We start from the raw sequence: 22,911 nt of genomic DNA on the forward strand, positions 1-22,911 counted from the left end.
ACTTGGTGGGAGTCATTGTTATTGCTTTCAAGGCTAGACTTGCATATCTGTGAAAGGTGGCAGCTTTTTCCTTGTATGTTTTTAAATTATTGGGTTCTAATAATATAATCTAGGATACTTTTCACTTATTAAATAACCTCCTTGATTTAGACTTAGATTAGGCATGTTTTTTGGATCTCTGATGCTCTCACCTCAGTCTCCCGCCTCTCCCTTCCCAGGAGGTTTCTTTTCCCTATTCATTAACAATCCTCCCTTTGCTTGGGGTTGCTCACAGTCCTCAGCGATTTCACTGTGCTAAAGTGTCAAAATAAAAATAGTTTCTCTTCTTTGTGAAGAAGACTTTGCAAATCCTGGATAAAGCTATGTGAGAAAACATTTTGTATCATTAGTAAACAGGGCAAAGCAGGGTTGATAGTTTCATTTTCTTCAGAGAAGATGGATTTTTTATGCTCTTTGATGTGAGTGGAAAGACGAAGGGAATTAAGTTCTAGTGTGTCATTCTCCTGATTTTAAAATCAATGTTTTTGTCTCTTCTCTTCTTCCCTGAACTACTCAGACTTAATTACATTCTTCAGTTGGGAACGCAAGATTTATTTGTTATCAGTTATAATTAAAGAAAAGTCCATGGTAATTACTGTCTAATATGCATTATCATTATATGCAAATGTCGAATTCTTGCAGGCAACCTTATAGAGTTAATTTAAAAAATTATCTGTTTAAGATAAAATTTTTCAAACTTTTTTGATTCCACAAAGAAGAATGACTTTGGCACTCATATTTGTTGGATTTAAAAGATGACTGAGCTTGAGGAGACAGGTTATAATTTATAAGGCACGTTCTGTTTTCCCCACATTTTGGTTTTCATCACTGCTATGTGTTCCTTTTGCAAAGCTGCAGTCACATTTTGGAGCAGAGTTTTTATTGACTTGAAGAGATTAACATTTACTAGGACCACCACCTAATTTCTTTTATGCTACACAGAGATGCCACCTGTAATGAAAAGCACGTTTTTGAAATTGTGAACATGTACGTAGTCAGGTTCCTTTTTAAATTACTTAAGTATCCCTAGGTTTCACTCACCAAAGATGATGCTCTCTTGGTGAGAGGGAAATGTTAATTAAACTGCGGAAAGCCACAAGACAGCGCTGATGGCTGGAGCATGCTGCCCCCTGCCTATGGAATTTAAGAAATGTATTTTACTCCTCTGTATCTTCAGCATTTAACCTATCAGTGCAAAACGAGCATGCAGTTACCTTGGGGTATATTAGGAATTCCCTCCCATTATAAGAATTTCTTTGCAGCATGTTTTAACATCCCAGCTTTTAAGATGATCTGTACTGTTACTGTATTGCTAAGAATGTGATGAAATATTACAACCATGCTTTCTCTGAGGAGAATTGTCTTTTGGTTGTGATAAAATTCCCCTTACCCACTTGTGGCATCCATCTCTGTAGAAATTCAGGAACCATTTGTACTTTCTCAAAGAAATTTGAAAATAACCTCAGCATGTTAGCCAATACCCCCATATTTTCTCTCTCTTTCTCTCTCTCTCTCTCTCTCAAAAAAAAAAAAAAAAGAAAAAAAAAAGGCACCAAGTTCATCCCTATAGAAGTCATTATTGATTGTGCATGTTTACCTAAATAATCATCAGGCCAGCACTTCCACTTTTTAATTTATGTATAAAACCTTCTGGGATAAGAGGAATTTTATAAAATCCAGTTATTTTCTGATTTTTCTGATAAAGACCTTTATGAAGAAGCATGTGGTGCTCAGGGGGTTTAAATAAAAAATGAAGTGTATTTCTAGTACTAAAGTAGTAATCAAGCAAAAAAAGATAATTTTTTATGATTATTTAAATGGTGGTTGTAGTGTCAGGCTTGTTTATGATTTGAAGAAGTTGATCATGTTTACATCTGGATTCCATTTTTACTATGTGTGCAAATCACCAAGTGTACAGCTAGGTGTTTGTGTGTTTAGGTATGAGGGATGTTATATAAGCAATGTGAAACCAAAGTTCCTTTGTGCGTAGTAGAGGCTTGTGGAGTTGTGTCAACCTTATGATTGCTTCAGCATACAAAATAAATGTTTTAGAATTATGTTTTGGAAAGCACAGAGAGAGAGAGAGCTTTGAAACAACTTACTGAAAAAACCCCATAAAATCAATTTCTCCATCATCTTAATGATATATTCCTGTGTACCTCTGTTACTAATTGATTTTTATTATGTAGAGGCTCATAGGAATCTTGTAAGTGGGTCCAGCTCCTGGACTCCTATAATTACATAGAGTCTGTTTTTACTTAAAAAAGAAATGGCAATTTTCCATTCTCTTTCAAAAACCCAAAAGAAGTATGCAGAGACCTAGGACTGCTACTTGGTGTATCTTGTGAGTCCAGGCAGGTCCTGAAGAAGGGAAAAGGGGCCTTGTAATTTTGTCTTAACATTGAAGAATAGACTTCTGGGATGGTGCTGCTGTTACAGCAGCATTGCAGTGTTTTGTAGTAGTCATGGTCCCATGTCAACATCTGTCTGACAGAGGTTTGTGCCCTTGACAGGGAGTCGAACACTTCTAGATTGTGGTGGTTTAGTGGCAGTGACAGACAGCCACAGGGGTTTGCATTCACCAAGTCTGGGTCAGCCTTTGTAATTAAGTTAGCCAAAAATGTAGCAGGCTGGTTACCCTTCCCAGCTACTTTCAGCAGGTCCCTTAGATCCAGGGGAGAGTAAAGGCAGGTGGATGATACGGCTGGGGCAGCTCACAGCCCTTTGGGCTCCCTCATGCATATCCTGCCTCTTGCATTTCAAATTTCAGAGTAAAATGCAAGTAATGATTTTCTTTTTTAGATAATTCTATAAATATTTTAAATGAAACACAATATACTGTTTTATGAATCTTACATTATTTATTTTAAGCCTGCTTTAATAAGGAAATCTGAAAGTTTGCATGGAGTGAAAGGCAAATGGAACCCAGTTTCATATCCATGAACATTACTGTGCAAACTATAATTAAAATTATTACTGGATACTTATTCAGTGCTTCTCTGGCATTTGCTAGGAAGCTGCTTAGAATCCAAGTTATCTTACTTGCAGACGTGCACTGCAAAGCAGCCGACCACCAGCACTGAGTAAGATTTGGCAAAATGTATTGCAGCGTTCATGTTGCAGATTGCCAGCAAAAAGGTAGGTTATTTTTGGAAGAGGAAAGTGGCCGCTCTTGCCAGCAGAGGGAGTCGATTGACACTGATCTGGGACTCCTCATCTATGTACAGAGGTGCTTGGAGAGGTGTGTGCTCCACTATGTGTCCATACATACTGAACTTTTCCGTATGCTGCAGAAATGTCTTTTCTATTGAGAAAATCCTGATAGAGATTTGTGCTTATGGATCAAGAAGGGTGAATAAATACATCAGTGTTACCACATTTCACTTTTAAATAAAAAGGATGAGAGTTAGAATAGTTATCACTTTGTTGCAGATACTGCAGGCAAGATGACTGTCTCAGGATTTAGCAACAGAGGGTCTTTTTTCTTTGTTACTCCATTCTGTTCACAGAAAATCTTTTTTAATCCTCACCAAAAACTGCTCAATTAAAAAAAAAATCATGGTAGTCTTGGTCTATAAAAACATTATTACAGTGAACCCTGATGCCAAACTCTTGGTCATTAAGATTGCCTTTTCTAACATTTGCACAGATTTTCTTCTCCCTAGTAGTATTTGTGAACTTACTGGGCAGCCATTATTAATCACTGTTTTACAAGTCTTAAGTGCTTGTAGTTTTGCCACTTAAAATGGCCTCTCTTGGTACTGCAGTAGGTAAGGCAGAATGACAGGTAATGAGTTTAGGGAAAAAGTTCTTGCCATTGCCACCAAGTCTGATGGAGCAGCTGAGAGGTGCGTGTTGCAGCTCGAAGGAGGATCCAGAGTTTTAGCTGTGGGAGTGGAGGGCAGCAGCGGGCTGCAGGGGTTGGGCACCCCACAGGGTGGCTGGCTTTTACTAATACACCCTAGGGACTTCAGTGGGAAGATGGAAGAGGGTAGCAGTGAGGTGACCAGGCTGAGTGGAAGGCTCATTGTTCTCCTGTCACCACTCTTGCCTTAGTAGTAGAGGGCTGGAGGCAGCTCAATTCACCTCGTTCTGAAGCTCTGGGAGGAGGAAAAGGCAAGGAGGAAGGAAGCCAGCTACAAAGGACTGATTGTAGGAAGGCATTCCCTGGCAGAGGAAGAGTTGCTGCATCCAGCGATGCCGCCTTCGTGCCTCCCAGACTGAGCTGTAAGGAAAGAACAGATTTAGGCTGCTCAGCGCGTTAGGAGGTGTGTTGACCAAAGCAGAAGACTAGTTCCTGGAACCCAGGAGCTTCTATCACATCTTACTCATTCCTAATACCTAGATCAAGCATCTCTTGCTCCTCAAAAGTGGAATATTTTTTCGAATTGAGTGGTGTCAGGAAACTGTTGTTCCCCATCTGCTGAGCAGATCTCGCTTTAAATGCACAGTTACCATCATCTCCATTCCACCATCTAATTGAGAAGGAGCATGGTCCTCTTATTGGCTGAAAGGTTGCAGTTGTTCCACTTTAGTGACTTTGTCTCCTGGTTTGGTTTATTTCGTGGTGTTGATGGGGTTTCCTGAGGTGTTGGGAAACAAGCTGTGTCATTTAAAAAAAAGTGCTGCTTAAGTGGCATAAGTGCTGCTTAAGTGGCATAAGCAAATCGGTCTTCATTATGTTTTATCAGAAAATATTCCTATATTCCTGTTTATCTTTACATATTCCAAACCAATGGGGGTTTTTGTGTTGGTCACTTGGTTTATCTCCCAGTCACTGCTCTGGCATCTGATGGTATGTGTCACCTCAAGTCCTGTGGTGCTGTTGCAGGGCACACTGTGTCCTAGGCTTGGGGGAAGTAAAACACGATCTCATTTCAGACATTTGAACCAGTGTAAGGAATCTGTCCTGTGGAGGTATTGAATCAGTCTGAGGCAGGAGACTGCAATGTGTGACAGTGACAGAGCCACCTCCGAGGCTGTTTTGAAAATTGGTTCATACTCAAGAGAGGATTTAAAACAGTTCCAGCCTTCTATGTTTCCTTTTACAAACATGAAGCAATCTTGAGTTTTCAGTCTCTTCCCACCAGATGCTCAGTGCAGAAGTGTCCAGGTGCATTTTCTTCCGTTGTTGCTTCGACAAGCTTAAAGTGAGGAGGAGAAGTGGGAAAGCTTCATTTGAGCAGCATCCAAAAGATGCTGAAAAAAGAGCACTATAAGAACATGAGTAAATGTGAAATGAATTGATGTTCCCCAAAAGCTGTTTGTAAAGCACAAAATAAAATACAGCTGCCTTCCCTGAAAACTTGTTTCTTGCATCCTGCATAGAGCAGAGGAAGTTTCTGCATCGTCAGGAATTTTTGTTTGCAGCAGATTCACCAGTACTCTAATGTTGCATGTATATTCTGTAGCATAAAGGTATGAAGGAAAACTTATTTTTGATCTCTTACAAAATCAAAGCCTTCTTTTATGACACCTGTATAATAATCTAACATAGCAGAGTATGGGAAACAGCTCTTAACCTTGAAAATCAACTTGGGAAAAATGCTATGAAGAGGATTTATGTGGTGACAAATGTAACAATTTACTGAATCGCTTTTTCTCTTGACATGTCAACTCTTATAGCTCTCCACCAGAGACATGGTGTAAAACACAAAAAAACCCGCTTTCAATTTTAGAAAAAAAAAGTATTTGTGGGCAAGTTTAAAAAGTGGTGTGAGACTTATTTTTAGTATAGTAAAATTTACAAGAACTACTTTTACATAGGTTTTTTGTTTTGTTTGGGTTTTTTTTAAGTTTCTAATTGGGTCTTACTGAGTTTCTTATTTGGTCTTACTGAGCTGGTTCATTATTGACTTAACTCATATGTTCTCTCCATTCATGAATGAAACACCAAATGGTTTACAAGCAGCTGGAGAAAGAAAGGAAAGACAAAACTGTAGATTTAATCAACCATGCCAAGGAAATGTTTTAAATATTATATGAAGAATGGAACAAAAAGAACACTGGCTGTAAAAATTAAAAGACAAACCCCAAACACCTTCTTGTAGTATTAAAACCACAGACAAACAATAAAACAAAATCAAACTAGAGGAATTTCTAAAATACAGTAGTTTTTTGTGAAGTGTATATGATATGGGTCTTGTGCTTAATTGTAATTTCTAGATCCCACTGATCAAAGACATGACCTTTCTTCATTAACTACATGATTCATTAACTTTTTCAGATGACCTCCTCTGTCCATTGCTGCTCTGTGCTGAGATTTTGAGCAGGCTACTAATGTGCATCATATTGTAAATTCCCTTGCATTGATCTTGTAACTTTTAATTGATGCTGTCTTTTAATACACTGGTTTGTGCTACCATTTCATTGTTACTCATTTCCTTACAATTTCCCATCCCTGAAATGCAATTTTCTTTGTGCTGGTAAATGCTCAGCACAAGTTTTACATGATTCCTTTCATGAAACTTTTGTGTTCGATAAAAAATTAGGATCAGAAACTGGTGCCCCCAAGACAGGATTTCGCAGTGCAGTGCTTACCTGTGGCAAGTTCACTGCGGCTGAGGCAGACCTGGCATGGATTAAAATTAGGAGAAAATTCTCTGTGCAAAACTTGAGGATGGGTTTTGAATGTCAGTCATTCCTACTCACCCCTTACCACAACCAGTGCAATTTGAAAGAAAAGCGGGGGGGAGAATCGTTTTTGTCGTTCTCTGTTTGTGAAACGTGGATGAAATGAGCTTCTTGGTCATGGCAGAGCATTGAAAAGAGGAAGAGATGTGATACAAACCATCACTCAAATCCATTGCTAATGGCAGAGTTTCCTTCCCGAGCCAAAGACAGGGCTTGCTCCCAGCATGAACTGTGTTATCCAGGGAGCCAGGTGGAGCTGAGCTACACACCAGCATTAGCTCAGTGCCTTTCTGCAGGGCTCATCCTTTGTCCTGCTTAGCATACGACTGCGCTTAGTGGATTTGGGGATGGACTTGAGAAGAAACCTGTCCGCTAAAGTGTGGTTTTAAATAAAAGGCAAACATTTCAATGCTGGCACTATTTCTGAGTGAACAAAAAGTAGTGTTCTGTTAGTCAGGGGTCATGTAACCGTACTAAATGTACTGTTCGAATAAAACCATAATGGGGGTATTGAGATATGATACAGCTGTAGGACTGTTATATTTCCATGCTGAAGCTTAAGGCATTTAGTTACTTTCGATTTGTTTCTGGTAGCTGGGCATAAGTTTCCAAGCAACCTTACGCAGAGAGTGTCAAGTCACTTCTTAATTAGTATTGAACCTTCTGGGAAAGGACTGCTGACTCACCATATAACTCTGTAACTGCTTTGTCATTTGTCATATGCCACTAAGCAACTCCTACATATTAGAAACCATCCGTCAGTACCTCCCTCCACTGGATACAAACTGACAGCTTACAAATGAAAGACTCCCCAAATCAAAGTCAATCCCCTCTGTGATTCAGTCCCTTGAAACAGTGTTTCAGGTGGAATAAACTGAATATTAATGACTCTGATAAGAAAATAAACCTCTGTAGTTCTCTCTGCCATTTCCTATCTTTCTTTCTGTTTAGAGTGAGTGAATAGTCTTCTCCTGCTTTGCAGCTCTCCATGGGGTTGAACTCCAGACACAGTGTAGGCATTTCAAAATGGTTCTATCCCTCTTCCCACTCCTCTCTGGTCTAAAGAGCTAAAACAAAGAACAGGAGCCTTTAGGGACTGAACCCCACCAAGGACTAGATTCACAGCCACAAAATTCTAGATGAGACATCTGTTGTGCTTCTGATCATCTCAGAGCTGGAGCTTATTGCATTATAGATTAAGTTTAGAAACTCAACCATTTAAGGGAAGATACCAGTGAATATGTTTATTCATCCAGGCTTCCAAATGTTGCATCAAAGATTAGGGACAGTAGGTCCTATGAAAGCAAGTGGAGAGAGGAACTAAAGTTTACCTCTATTCATACCTTAAAGGGATACTATCAATACGGAGTTTGTTTCCAGGTTTTGTATTGGGGGGTAGGGGGAAGGACGCAGAGGGGGGAACCAAACAAATAAACAGTGTTGATAGGGCACCCAGATACTTTATTTCAACAGGTTTGTATTTTGCAGTTGAGGTTTATGAGCGTTTATCAGAGAAAGAGAAAACAGACTAGGAAAGAACACACAAAATTAATATAAATTAAGTACTTCAAAGTTTATGAAAACTACTTACTTTTTCTTACTACTTTTGGTGATAACATCTTGTAGTAGTAAATTCAATATTTTTGGGATTCCAAGGTGTTTCTAATATCTGCCCCAACTTTGTGTGAAAGGCAGGGAAAGATTTGCCTACAACTCCGATGCAAGCATATCTCAAATTTGTCAATTTAAAGGGCCCACGAAGAGGCCAATGGGAAGTGCAGCACCACACACCCAGCAAAACGCTGTTACAGGTGCATCACTTGGAGATCCCCCAAGTGAAGAGTCCTTGGTCATCACCTTTTCATAGATTTACAGACTTAAAATGTACAACCTCAAATGAGCATGTCAGTGGAAAATGTGCTGACTCTGGGAGTGGGTAGGTATGTAAATATGGATTATTATTTTTAGGTGGGTTTTTTTGTTACACTTGTTTGGAAGAAAAAAGAGCATCCTCACCGAAGCCTCATGTGAAAATGACAGTAGTAGCTGTAGGCTCATCTTTATATTAGTAAGATGTGAATTGGCATAAATGAAACACCTCTTTCTGCACTATGCTGTGTTTCTAATTAAAAGAAAAAAATCAAGGCATAGAAATGTCGTTACAGGAGGGAGTGTAGTGGGTACCTCTGTTTTGACCAACTTAAATAAGATGCTTCCTCTTTTGAAGGCATTTTGGATCCAAATGAAAGCAATTTTTTATGCTTCGTTTCTTTATACTGCAGTAAGTGTGCTTCTCAACTTCCTGCAGCCTCACCTGTTACCTCCTGTGTGTGTTTGGCAGGACCACAGGAGCCAGCATCCTTTTTGCAGGTCCACAGTACCATTAGAGTTCCTCTGCCCTGGAACTCAATCAGCAATAGCAAATGCCCTGCAAACATGGACTCTCTTGGTTGCGTTTGCTCTCTGTAGGGCTTCTCCTTCCCAAAAAGGAACTTCACCATTCATCTGACTCTGAATATCTGATTTCCCTGTTAACAACCTGCACCATTAGGGGTTTTCCTCCATGACCTGAAAGGTAAGCCCCAGGTGCAGTAGGCAAAGCTGACATAAGCAGCTTGAAACTCCAGTTCTGGCCAAGCAGAGGATGAATCTTTAATGCCTTCTGCTTGAGCTGCATTGCGTTTTCATGCATCACGGAAAGTGCTGCATTCAGTCTTTATTTAGGTTTTCTTATCGGGTATGAAATGGGCTGATGGCAAAATCTGCAGTTACTTCAGATTTTTAAGCGATGGAGATAGATGGCTGTAATCTTCTGTCATTTGACATGATATTTACCCCTATGTTTTTGTGTCGTGGCAGAAATGATGGGAATTCAGATGGTAATGAGGTGGCATCCAGATGCACGGCACACACCCTCATATGCACAAAATATTGATTTAAATATGTCCTGACAAGCTGGTCAGGCAGCAATCTGAAAGAAAGGAAACTTCTGAAGTGAAAGAGAAATAATGACAATAATGAAGAGGCAGAACATTGATTTTAATACGTAGCAGCAGTATGAAGATCTGGGTCTAATGAATCAGAGAGGGGAAGCTGGCACAGGAGCATGCTGTGATTTGTGCATACATTTGTTTCCATTTTTATCCATTAGCAGCACTGTGAGCATTCAGATGCAGACGAGGGATCAGGAATGGGGAGCAGGGGGAGGGGAATTTGGGCTATTAAAGCTTTGCTGGGTGGTGAATTTATATCAGCTAGCTTTCTAATTTCCTGTTAAAACATCTGGGCCCCTTTCTTCCTGCCTTATTTTTAAAATAAATAAATAAGTGGCATAGTTACCGTCCCATTTCTGCATTCCAGGCAGCAGCTTGGGAGCATTTCCATCACCTCAACAGTTTTATGAACCTTTCCGGTAAGGCAGCAGGTCTTCGAAGTTGGTGCAGTACCATTAGCATATGCCTCTGCAAAATATTTTGTTGTTTTGTGAGTCCCTTTTGATCAATTAAGTCTATGTAGCTCTGTCCAAGTAAGTTCACAGAGAGAATCTGTACACAACCATCTCTTTGGGGGGTACCAAGTTTCTTTTAATTGTTGAAGTGCAGCAGCTGGCATGATGCAAACCTAAATGTATGATGTGTATGATGGGGAAAAAAAAGTGAGTGCACTGGGGGGAAAAAAGTAAGTGCTTTACAATTGCTGTATGAGCTGGTTTTCGTAATGCCCATGACACATGAACAAATACAAAGAAATTCAGGTGTACAGTCCTGACAACTTTGTTTCTGTCTGTGAACACACTGATGTTTGGTATCTATAAATGGAGCCTGGTTGTGCTCCTCTAGGTAGAGTTTGCCCTTACATTTGAATGGAAAGCAAGTGACATGCCGTGGAATATGTTAATATGTGCACTTAAAAACAGGAGAGAAAAAAAGACTTAAGTACCTTTGGCCAGTCTTCTCTTTGATGTAGTGCTGGTTTCTATAAAATTTCAGTAATGAAATAAATATTGACTAAACATTAAAGAGGGAGAGGGATTTTGGGTTTTGAAGGTAATGTGACTGTAGTTAATAAGCAGTATAGATTTGTAAATAATGAACTCTGTCACAGTTTGGAATATAATACAAAATTAATGGAAGAAATACTAGTGCTTGATGCAATTCTTCAGGATCTTTATGCATCTTCTGAGGTGTTTGGTGAATTTTAAATGCTCATGAGCTAAAAAGGGAAAATACCTCAAAAAGAGTTGGTTGAGAAACACCCCCAGGAGTTGATTCAAGGATAATGAAGGCAGTAGTGACTTAACAATGTCATTAACTGTTGATAAAATTAGCAGATGAAATTAGATCAGGAGACCTACATAGTAATAAGAATGGAGATGTCTTTAAAACAACTAGAAATGTGTAATATGCAGAAGAATATTGTATGACTTTGCAAGTTAATGCATCCATGGGGAACTAATCCAAGATATGATGATATAACATGAGTGAAAAGCTGGGAAAGTGGTGGTGCATAGGGAAACCAGCACATGTGTAGAAATGGCAGTGCATTTTGCTATACACTAATAGCAGCAATACTTGAAAAAAGGAGTTACTGCTGTTTTATTAAGAAAGGTCATGTCAGAGGCACAGGAAAAGAACTACCCCTTACTTACATAAGTGTTGGACTGCACCTAGGCTGTTAAATTAAATTATGGCTGCTTCCCCTGCTAAAACACGGGAACAAACAAAAAGGGTTCAGTAATAAGCGACAGATGGATTTCAGACCTGACTTATGAGAAATTTATGTGTATAGCATATTTGTATCCAGTGGATAATTCTTAGAGGAACCCAGATATCCAGGGAGAGAGAAGACAAGCTTTAAGGGAAAATTTGGAAGGTTACAACAGTTGCAGAAAAGTAAGTGAAAAAATAAAATGAGTTATTAAGAAATTTTCACGGATGTATGTTGAATCATGTGAAACTTCTTCTTCTTCAAAAAAAAGATTTTTGGCTGTGTGACATGAAGAAGCAAGGTGGCAGCTTCCAGATCAGCATGGGGATGTCAGAGGTCTGCTGTGGCTGGTGCAGCCTGTCCATCTTCCTGCTGAGTCCAGGTGACTGGCGGGGACATTCAGACCAGCCCAAACTGTAACTCTTCTCAAGACCCTAAAGCCAGCCTGAGACCTTTGAACTCATCAGGAATTCAAGATGGAGTTGATTGTGGTTTTAAAAAAGATATGTGTGTTTGAGGCAAAATGGCTAGTTTATAAGTGGAAATGTGATACAGAACTTGAAATTTCATGTCTGTTGTTAAGCTATAATTTCATACCTGAGACTGCAAAATTTGTATAAGAATGTTGAAGTATTGGAAAACTATTAAAGTGGGGATTTATTACTACTAATTGATAGTTTAGAAGTCATACATCCACAGTAATACAGGAAGAGTAGTGCTTTGTTTTTTCTTCAGTTACCCTTTAATTTTCCAAGAATAACATTTGTTTTGCTGATTGGTGTATTTTAGTTTTCTGTTGGGGAGTTCTTGAATGCACTGTTTTGCCCCTGTATCTAGCTGGTCCCGGTTTGTTATTGATCATTATTGTATATGATCTCATTTACCTTAAGAGATTGTAGGATTTCTATGATTTAAAAAAAAAAGAGGAGGAGTGTTAAACAAAATTAATAAATATTGTATACAGACTTTTAAGTGTTAATGTTATCTGACCAAGCTACAAACTTTTTGGAAGATTATTTTAGAAGGAGCTATTAAAAGTGAGATGAATAGGAGTGGGACACCACTAAAGCACTAATGATCCATGGAGGAATAATGCTAAAACAAGCTTGAAGCTATCAACCTTTCACTCTTGAGACTTATGAATACTTCAACCCCTTGCCTAGGAACCTTTCCTTTGTTTGTTTTGGTGACTATTTCCTGAGAGCAAAGCATGGTGATAATTTCCTTTGAGTCATGCATGTTATATGTGTTCTTTTTATCTTGATGTAAATAATGTTCTTTGTACTACTTTGCACATGTGTGTTTGCTGGTTGTTGCTGTGCATCCTGCCCCTTCTTTTACAGCAAAAGGGAAAGGATGTGAGTATCTAAGGATGATGCACAAAAGGGTTTCCCTGCTCTTGAAGTGTCAGCATTTTGAGAATGTGGAGCAATTGTGGAGCATAATGGTCCAGTTTTTCTAACACATTAAGGATTCTGATTATAAACAGATTTTTGTATTAGTGTTAATTACATATTGGATAAAATGTTTAACTATGTATAGCTAGTTCTATCTTTTAATAACATTTTATTTATATAGATTTCACTGTTGTGCATGCCTGATTAGTATTTTAAGGATGAAAATAGTCTGAAGACTCTTCCAGTCCAATCCATAAGATAGATAGAGACAGCAGGAGGCCATCACAATCTCATCTCTTGCTTTGTATGCTTTTTAAGACAAGAGAAGACATGTAGATGTTTGGTTACTCCCCATGTAAGCAGACATCTGACCTGTTTTTGTTACAACAAGTCCAGTAACTGATATTTTGCAAAAAGGCATGTTCTGGAAAGACAGGAAAGCAGTGGCTCTTCAGAGAACCATTTTGGCAGTTTTATCTGTCAGTAGATCTTCCAGTCAGCAAATGGTGATTAGTTTGAATTTTACTGCTTTTCCATCATGTGACATAGAAGTTCTTGAGCACTTAATGTGTCCTTCCTGTGACAGCTTTTAGGCACTGTGTAATCAGGACACTTTCCTAACACTTCCAATATCATACTATGCTTGCTGAATCTTGCACTGCGTGAGGCATTTTTTATTGCTCAAATCACTCTTGGTGCACTTTTCTGCACTCTCTCCAGTTTTTCAGCCTTCTAAAAACAAACAAATCTAAACCAAGCAAACCCCATTGTAGATACTGGAGCTGAATATCGAGTTCTAGTACAGCTCTCCCTACACAAGGCAGGTAGTCATCTTTTTGATATTTGTACTTAGTCTTCCCCTATTTATACAAGCAATGATAGCATGAAACCTGTGTCACAGTTGCAGGTCATTTGCTGAGTCATATTTACAGTCATTGTGTTCTGGAGTACACTCCCTAGTACTGCTAGTACCAGTTCTGCTTCTGGGATGGAATAGTCTGTGTGGCCTGGGAAGGGTGCAGTGGTCAGTGCCAGCTGGCTGGCTGCTGCTAATACTGCAGGCGAACATCCAGTGTGTACCCAGTTTCAGTATAGAAGTCCATTTTGTTCTGGAAAAGCAGCTGCTACTATGTCTTCCTACAGCTTGTACACAGGTAGGAGTACAACTGTATCAGTGAATCAGCATTTCCCTTCATCTTGTAGAGGGTTGGAACTGTTGCCAGTTAAAGCTACTTGTGCCATCCCTTCTATGTGCTGCATCTCTTGAGCTATAATCTTCCATTGCCGTATCTTGCACATAAAACTTACTGAGCTAATTCCTAAAAAATCTCTTGTAGTAGATTAAATGACTTTATATTATATTCTAGACTCATCCCTCCGAATACACATTTTATTTTCTAGTGTGATATTCCAATTTCATGGCTGCTAAATAGGTTGATAAAAATATGGAACTAAAGCAATATAGCTAGAGAGAGGTATAATTATTCCACTTTTGTTCAAGTGTTTCAGTAGAATCATAATCTTTTTTTGTTTTTAAATAAGAGTAAAACCGGTCGTTTTCTGCTAAGTGGAAGAGAGAGTCCCCACTTCCAGTATGGTAATTTTGAGGGAATGCTTAGCTTTATTTCGTTAGAGACTGATGTAGCAATTGGAAGGTCATAATTTTAATTAATTGAAAAAAACCTCTATAAACTACAAAGCCTTACAGAAATTGTAATTACAGGAGTCCTTAACCATGTAGTGCAGCATGTGGGAAGCTACTTGTAAGACAGAGTCATCCTTTAGTTTTGAGATTAGGTTAAATCCCAAAGCCTGTAATTATATGCATGTTGCTGGCAGGAGCCCATGCTGGGCTGATTGTGTTCATTGAACAGGGTCATTATTTGTTGTTTCTCTCCATGAGATCTACAAGCATCCTGGGAAGCACAGTGCTGTTCAAGGTACTTTCACTGCTGCTTCTGCTGAGAGGGCAGACAGACTGCCTTGGGTTTGGTTTATTTCATTATATTTTAAAAAATTTCAAGTTCTTTACTAATTGCTGGTTCAGAAGATGCAAGGACAAATTATTAGTAACGCTCCAGAAAGTGAGCACCCTCTTCTGCCATTGTAATCCAAGCCAAAGAAAAGGTACGTGTAGGTGTATATACTAGAAATTTAGAAGAAAAAGAGACTTGGTGCAAGGTGCTCGTGGGTTGGGGCAATTCCAAGCACAAGTACAGGAGGCTGGGCAGTGAATGAATTGAGAGCAGCCCTGAGGAGAAGAACCTGAGGATGTTGGTTGATGAGAAGCTCAACATGACCCAGCAACATGTTCATGCAGCACAGAAAGCCAACAACATCCTGGGCTACACCAAAAGTGTCGTGGTCAGCAGATTGAGGGAGGTGATTCTGCCCCTTCTGCTCTGCTCTTGTGAGGCTCAGCTGGAGTACTGCATCCAGCTCTGGGTCCCCCAGTGTAAGAAGAACGTGCACTTGTTGGAGCAAGTCCAGGGAAGGGCCATTAGCACTGTCCATGGGCCATGAACATTGGAGACAGGCTGAGAGAACTGGAGTTGTTCAACCTGGGGAAGAGAAGGGTCTGGGGTGACTGTAGAGCAGCCTTCCAGTACTTAAAGGGAGTTAAAAAAAAGAGAGACAGCACATTTTTACATGAACAAGTAGTGATAGGACAAGGGGGGACAGTTTTAAGCTAAAAGAGGAGAGATTTAGGTTAGATGTTAGGAAGAAATTCTTTACTGTGGGGGAGTGAGACACTGGAACAGGATGACCAGAGAAGCTGTGGATGCCCCATCCCTGGAAGTGTTCAAGGCCAGGTTCAGTGGGCCTTTGAGCAACCTGGTCTAGTGGGTGGCAGGGAGATTGAAACTAGATGATCTTTAAGGTTTGTTCCAACCCAAACCATTTGAAGATGATGATGTTGACTTCTTTCTGAATTAAATCTCAATTAGTTGTGACTATGCTTGATATTGGGGGCCCCCTGGTGGTCTAGTGGTTAGGATGCGGCGCTCTCACCGCCGCGGCCCGGGTTCGATTCCCACTCAGGGGACTCTCCCGGGCAGATGGAGCTCATCAGCCCTGTAAGGTCATCCATCTAAGAGAAGGTCACTCTAAACAAACCTACGTCCTGAGGACCTCGCTGCCACCGTCCAAGCTCACTCGGCCCCAGCAGATGAACCTCAGGATTAGAGGGTGGGCTCAGTTCAGCGCACACTGTGTCTCACCTAAAAAATCCACTGCGCAGGCTCGAAGGGTTAAGGACCTTTCCCAAATCTTCGTTCGCGAAGACTGGCCATGATAATGCTTGATATTACCTTTGAGAGATTGCAACATACTTGTGCTACTAGAAGTTTCTAAGTTTTGTAATACATGTGGCATCTTCATATTTCCTAAATCTATTAAGTCCCTAATTAATTTTAAACAAAGATTTGGATCTATGAAAGCCAGGGAAAAAGGTGAACAGCCTGTTTGCCAACAACTGAAATGAAATTAGGAATGAAAAGTCAGAGTTGTGCTACGTATCTCAAAGGTTTTTTGAGATTTTTCTCTAGTAGAAAACATCTCTCAACCTTTATATACCAGCACAGTTTCATGGAAAAGGACAGGTTTAATTTTTGCAAATATTTGAAACAGACTGGTAAGATAAAGCTCTTTTTGAGAAGCTCTGGTGTACCATTGCTGTAAAGAGTAATGTAGGGAATGCTGTTCCTTGTGTTATGCTGAAGGGTAGCATGTACCAGAGAGTTATTTTCATATAGAAAAGGTTTCCTTTAATTATTATATATTATATATTCTGTTTCCTTTAATACTGCATTATAAATTTTATAAAATCTATCATTAAATTGGACTTTTAAAAAAATCAATTAAAATGTGAATCTGCTGTGTTATAAAACACTTCAACAGAAATCCATCCTGGAATGTGGTAATATTGATTGATTCTATCACTACTTGTTTAATACGCACTAATTCAAAAAGGCTAACTTTTCTTGGAGCCAATAAATGAAGACTTTGGGTTTTTTCTACCTAGAAAGCCCCTGAATTATTTTTTATTAATCTCATCCTAGGCAGTGAAGCTAAAATACTTGTGTTGCCATGCAATGGTGTTTTGGCATCAACTCAGATCTTTAACAGATGTGTTCTTGTCATGTCTTACTGCTTTCAGCACATACATATTCCTGTTTTTCAACATGCTGTATCTCCTTCATATGTGCTGCAGTGAGGATCCTCTGAAGCCAGAGCACCTTTTATGACTCTTAATGGCCTTTAAAGCATTGCACTACAATGTCTGCATGAAATTGCCTGACAGTGTTGCAAATGTGGTTAATATAGCTAGAAAATAGCTGCTGTAGTTGATTTAATAAAAACATAAATTTACAAGATCCTCCAAATTATGCAAATCTGACAAGTTGTCTGTTTTCATAATCTGAGCACTGGGGAGTAACAGGGTGTCTTTATTGCACTTGCCTTTTTATTCTCTCTCCCTGTAGTGAAGGGGAATCTTCATAATAGAGGAGTATCCATTGCAAAATGGTGGACTGACTGAGCCTGCTGCTGCATGGGAATACGGCTCTTAGGGGTGAAAAAGTTTTTGTTAGGAGTGAGATTGCTGGTTTTGTTGCTAGTTCTTGATTGATATAAGCATGTATCAAATACAATAGTGGAAATGTTTTAGTTTTTGAAACAGAAATATCCTTAAAATCATTTGTTATTTTTAGAGCTAAATTAATTCTCTTTTCCCTTAAAAATCTGACTTTTCCATTTGAATAATGTGGTAGCTTGTAAAATGATGATGTCAGCAGTAGCTTGTAAAATGATGAAACAAAATGTTGAGTTGTACAAAATCTTAATGCATTCAGACTTCATAAAATTTAATTTCAGTTTTCTTATGCAGGTAGATCCAGTAGATATCACTGTGTCTTCTTGGCACATGAAACATTTGATATCAGCATGTCTTTCTGGTTGCCTTAATGTCTTGGTGAGACTGTAGTTTGAGCACATCCCTGTCTCCACTGAACCCCACGGGTTGGCTTTCTTTAAAGGTCTGGGTCTATGCTGTACATCACTATGACTGAGTGAGCAGTCTGGTGCATCTGCTTCAAGGTGGTTACACAAAACCTTAGCCTGTAAAGAAAAATAGGAGCATGTGACATCCAGAAACAATTATAGCAGATCATATGGACAAATCCCCTGTAAAGTGAAAAAGGGAGAGAGGAGTAACTGGTTTTAAGATGCTGTTCAGTCAGTACATGAAAGGAAATTTTTGATACAGCATGTGTGGAATTTAACCTAGAGTATCTTCTGGGTATATGTATTTCTATGAAACAGAAGGATGCATATGTTAGAGTCATATTTTCTGGAAAGAAATGCATTTTTTGCAAACTTATTTTTTTCCCCTCAAAGACAATTTGATATTTTGTAGAATTTGTATTCTTCATTGAATACTGTTTCTTAACAGAAATTTCCTGATTGTATCTAAATGTCACACTATATAAAGATTATAATCTTCAATTTACTTTAGAGAAATTTTATTACATATTTTTTTTTGTTCTACAGAGAAGTGTAATAGATAGTAACTTTTTTTTGATTCATTTATTTCAGCTAATATGATCTGATAAGATTAACCAGAAGATGATGTTAAATAGGGTACATATAATATACTGCCTGGCTTATCATATGAAAATATAAGCTTCTTTCATCTAATGACCTTCTACTGAGTACTTATGAATACAAATTCAGTTGACAAAGTATTTGTGTTACATATATTCTAGAGTTTATAAATAACCTTTCAGACTCCTGAAGAAAGAAATGAGTGCAGCAATAAAATTGATATAAATTCATGCTGCTGTCCAAATGGATCACAATGAAAAAAGATTCTTACAGATTCCCTTACAGCCCAGGGAAAATAGTAACAAAATGTGTAGCTCTGTTGATTAATAAGGAAGAAATGTAATTACTAAAGAGTTTAACCTGTCTTATATAGAGTATGAATAATTTTTCACTATGTCTGAAGGTTTTTGATCTCCTAATATTACATTACCTACCCCTTTTTGTTTTTACCTCCTTCCCCGTATTTCCTCCTGAACAGCCAGTTTTTCCTCCTGACCCGAGCTTGAATGACTGACACCTCAGAAAATGATGGCTGGCTTTTGGAATGTTGAGACATTTAATAATCACAAAATCCTTAATTTGGTAAAAAAATATGGTTAAATTCATTTCAGAAGTAGAACTTTGGACAAGAACAGTTCTGTGAATCCTGGTGATCGTCAGGCAAGAAGGTGATAAAACCATGTGTGTCATGAGTAATTATTTTAGAAATTGTTTCAGTGACTGCATCTTTTCTCGACCTATCAAAAATGAGGAAAAAAAGAAGTGCAGTATATACAGTATATCATTACGTTCTGTGCTGTACTTGAAGTATGAATTCTTTGTCATCCAAAATCTTTTTGAGGAATTCAAATCTTCACATGACCTCCTTTGGCAAGGACAGAAGAATTGTCCGAAGAAACATAAACAAAAACTAATCCTTTTGGCTTGGTTGGAAGTGACTGCTGCAGTGCTTCAGAGGCTATTTAGCATATACACCAGTAATCTAGAAGTAGTAAACAATACAATAAGCTTTTTGGATCAAGGAATATATCTTTTCACTGTTAGTAAAACCTTTTCTGACCAAGTATGTCACCGGTGTTGCATATATGTCACAATTTCTGTATAATTATTACAGTGTTGCACAGTTTTAATCTCATTGGGGTGCAGCATTTCATTACATAAAGGCTCGATTTTTCTCCTGTGTCTGAACTCTGTGATCTGACTTCACAACTAACACTAGTTCAGCCCCCTTGGTAAAGGAGGCCACAAATGACAAAGGCAAGCAGCAATCAGTTCTTCCTTGTGATGTAGATACAACCTCTTGCCATTCTTTGCACATTGGAAGTCCTCAAGGGTGTTAAAATTGCACAAAAGTGGACTCCTGAGTTAAGGGCTTCTCACCAAAATCACCTTCTTTTGAAGGGCAGGAGGAGCACTGCAGGCTCACCTGGCTCTGATGCTGGCAGGTCCATGTCCAAAGAGGTGGGAGCAGAGCCCAGCCTGCCTGATGACCCCACAGCTGACTGGGAAGAATCAAAGAACAAATATTAGGGCAGCTAAATGATGGTCTTTTGGTATCTTCTGGTTGCCCTTGAGTTGAGGGGAAGTGTTTAAATGGGTCTGTCTGGGCACAGCAAGGTTTATGGCATCGAGGACAAGGTATCTGGCAGATGCAGTGACAGTAATAAGGATTCTGGATGCCAGTCTGCAGAAGGAGAGCAGCAAGTTCGGACAGCTTCAGCATCTCAGACCTGGAAGAGCTGTGAGCAGAGGCTGTGTGCTGAGGCTATAGGCTTGAGATGGTTTCTGGAACAGCTTTTCCAGGGCATCAGAGAGAAAGGAAAGCAGATATAGGGTGGTATTTATTGGTATTATTGATGTGAAGTCCTGTTACTTGAGCAGAAGGTGACCTGGAAGAATAGTGGCAAATTTTTAACTCAAAAAGTGTATTGTCAGAGAGAGAACCACTTACCCTTCTCTTGGTTTTCTGTTTATTGGAGAACACGAATACACAACTCTTCTCCCCTTCCCCCTTCGTGATGGTCCAAGATTTTCCATTTTTCTTCCTGACCATTGAATTACACTGACTTAAACCTTCATGTTCTTCCCCTAGTTTCACCCCTCCTTGCACACCCTGTCCATCCCTGTCTGAAGGTCTGTGGTTACAGGGCTGGAGCCATCAGTCCATGGCTTCAGGTGCATCTGCTTTTCTACTGGTTGGGTTTTATGGGTGTCTGGTACAACAGCAGCTATAAGAAGCGATAACAAGGATGGTGAACAGATGACTCGATTACCCTTATCTGTTTTTAATGACAATGAAATAAAATCAATTTTCACCAGATCTGTCTGGGCAATTGCAGTTGTGCTGATGGAATGTTTCACCTTGCCCTTGGAAATATGGCTGTTGCTCTAACCAATAAAACAAAAAAAAAGAAAAGCAATCACTGTAATAGGGAGTTGTAATATGGGAAGCACAGGGCTGCTGATACAGTGTGGAGTGGGCAGGGAGAGAGAAAAGGCTCCAAATGTGAAAGCTGTCCGTGCCTCCTCCAGGCTTTCAGTAGATGACAGTAGAAGATGTGCACCATGACACTGGACCATAACAGTAAATATAGTGATAGATAAAAGATGACAGAATTTTGTAATGAAAGCACATGAATGGGACAGAATATATGAAGACAGTTTTAAATATATTACTCAAGGATAAATCTTGAGAAAGAAATAATTATCTGTTGTTCTGAAGGAGAGTATCTGATGCAGGACTTAGGGTTTGCGCATAGATTTGACATGACAGACTCTATATAGGTTATTTTGATTTGATTCTTTGTTTTTTAGGATGAGTGTGGAGTTTTGTCCTGTGGTAGTTTTCTGGATCCATAAAGGTGAGATGAAACTCTTGTTTAAGAGGTGTGCTCTACTTCATAGTTTTCTGAATGAATTCTACAAGCAGGTTAATTTGCTGTCTGAAGAGGCATGAGAGGATATAAAACTCCTGGTGAGCTGAAGGTATCTTATAAATGGTGCAATGTTTGGCCAAATATATTTTTCAGGTGCACTAAAATCTGCTCTCTAGTGAGAGGAAAAAACCTGATTTGCTGTTTGTTTTCTATGCAGCATCATTTTATTTTGGTGTGATCAAATGCTTGGCGGTCCTGCCCACACACAACAATCCATCACTTCCCTCCAGCTCCCTCCCTCCCCCTGTGGTCTGTGCTTCAAAGGCTGTAATATACTTGTCTACGATTGTCAAAAAGCTTTCCAGGTTATCAAATCAGGCTTTTTCTTTTCTTCTTTCTTACAGATCTGTAAGAGTAAATCTTTATTATACTTTGATTAGAATATTTTCCATTTGAAATAGACTCTTCCTCCCCCAGAAGTAGGATTCCTAGTGTTTCTGCCCTTTTTATCTAGAGGGAACAGTAAGGGAAAGGAAAGATGTGAGGAAAGAGGAGAAAAATCACCACGTTTTGCTGAAACATGTGGCCCTTTGCCTGGCACAGCAACCATCGCTCCCTGCAGGGTCAGGGAATGCGAGAGGCTGGGGAACGTCTCCCTCTAATATCCACGTCCGTGCGTGCATTTGGATGCTTTCTAGCTTTTAAAGAAATACGGCTTTGTAAGCCCTTCATCTCCTCATGCAGGTGGTAGTGACGGTGCTAGTAGTGAATGACACAGCTTTGCTGTATGACATGGAGCTGATCTCTGCATCAGCCAAGAGGAATTAAGCCTTGTCACTCCCTACCGGGGCTACCTTTCGCCTGGTATGTGCGGAAGGAGGAATTCATAGGCTGCTGCTGCATTCACCCGAGCAGAGCCCCGAGCGCGCTTTGCCAGGGAGGCAGGCAGCCAGAATGATAGCTGTCTCTTTCAAATGCCGCTGTCAGATCCTGAGGAGACTTGCTAAAGGTAACGTGCTTTTCTTCTTACTCATTTAGGGGCTCCTTTGCATCCTTCCAGAGACGCAGCCTATTGTTTTTACTTTTAAATATGACTGTCCTTCCAATTTACTGTCAGGCAACAAAGAACTCCTGATACAGAAGAGTGTAGGAGCTCTTTCAGTTAACGTCCTTACATGTCCCAGGCTGTGATCCTGCTAGGAAGACAGGTTCCTGTTTTCTTTTCTTTTTTTTCTTTCTTTTTTTTTTTTTTTTTAATTGCTAAAAGGAGGATTTTTTTTTTCCTAAATGAAGTGCTAAAGTTATTGTGGGCTGTAATTGCATTGTATTTCTGCTGACTGCTCAGAGGAGTCCCTCCTGGGTCAGTGCATGGTCTGCTTTAGTGGGAACAACTGACAGTGCTATCCAGAACCTATATCCAGGATGAGTTTCTGTTATTTCCTGTCCTTCGCGAGCTGTCTTTGCCTGTGCTTTAGATGCCAAAGGCTGTTGTATGTGGTGAAGTACAGATAGTAGCGTGTGTTTTTTCGGGGCTGCACTCTCATGTCACACTTGTGAAGTTAATTTGCCTGTTAGAGCAGTGTGCATTTTATGTTACTGTAAATCTTTGTAGTCTCTGGTTTTACCACTCAGAACTTTAAAATACTACTTGCATC

At 39.4% G+C, this 22,911-nt stretch overlaps 1 protein-coding gene across 8 annotated transcripts in view; it reads left to right on the top strand.

Moving 5' to 3' along the window:
- Nucleotides 1-22,911, top strand: part of GRIP1 (glutamate receptor interacting protein 1) — a 221,948-nt gene that overhangs the window by 41,466 nt on the left and 157,571 nt on the right. Inside the window, exon 1 of one of the 8 annotated variants that reach the window (XM_018080551.1) lies at nt 22,167-22,265. The exons of the other annotated variants lie outside the window; for them this stretch is intronic. Within the exon in view, the coding sequence (XP_017936040.1) occupies nt 22,211-22,265 (55 nt within the window). The 5' untranslated portion in view covers nt 22,167-22,210. Of the gene's footprint in view, nt 1-22,166; nt 22,266-22,911 lie in introns of those variants that run through there. 8 annotated transcript variants of the gene reach the window in all.

Source organism: Manacus vitellinus, unplaced genomic scaffold (genome assembly GCF_001715985.3).
Source record: "Manacus vitellinus isolate BGI_N305 unplaced genomic scaffold, ASM171598v3 scaffold_5_pilon, whole genome shotgun sequence".
In the NCBI taxonomy this organism is placed as follows: Eukaryota; Metazoa; Chordata; class Aves; order Passeriformes; family Pipridae; genus Manacus; species Manacus vitellinus.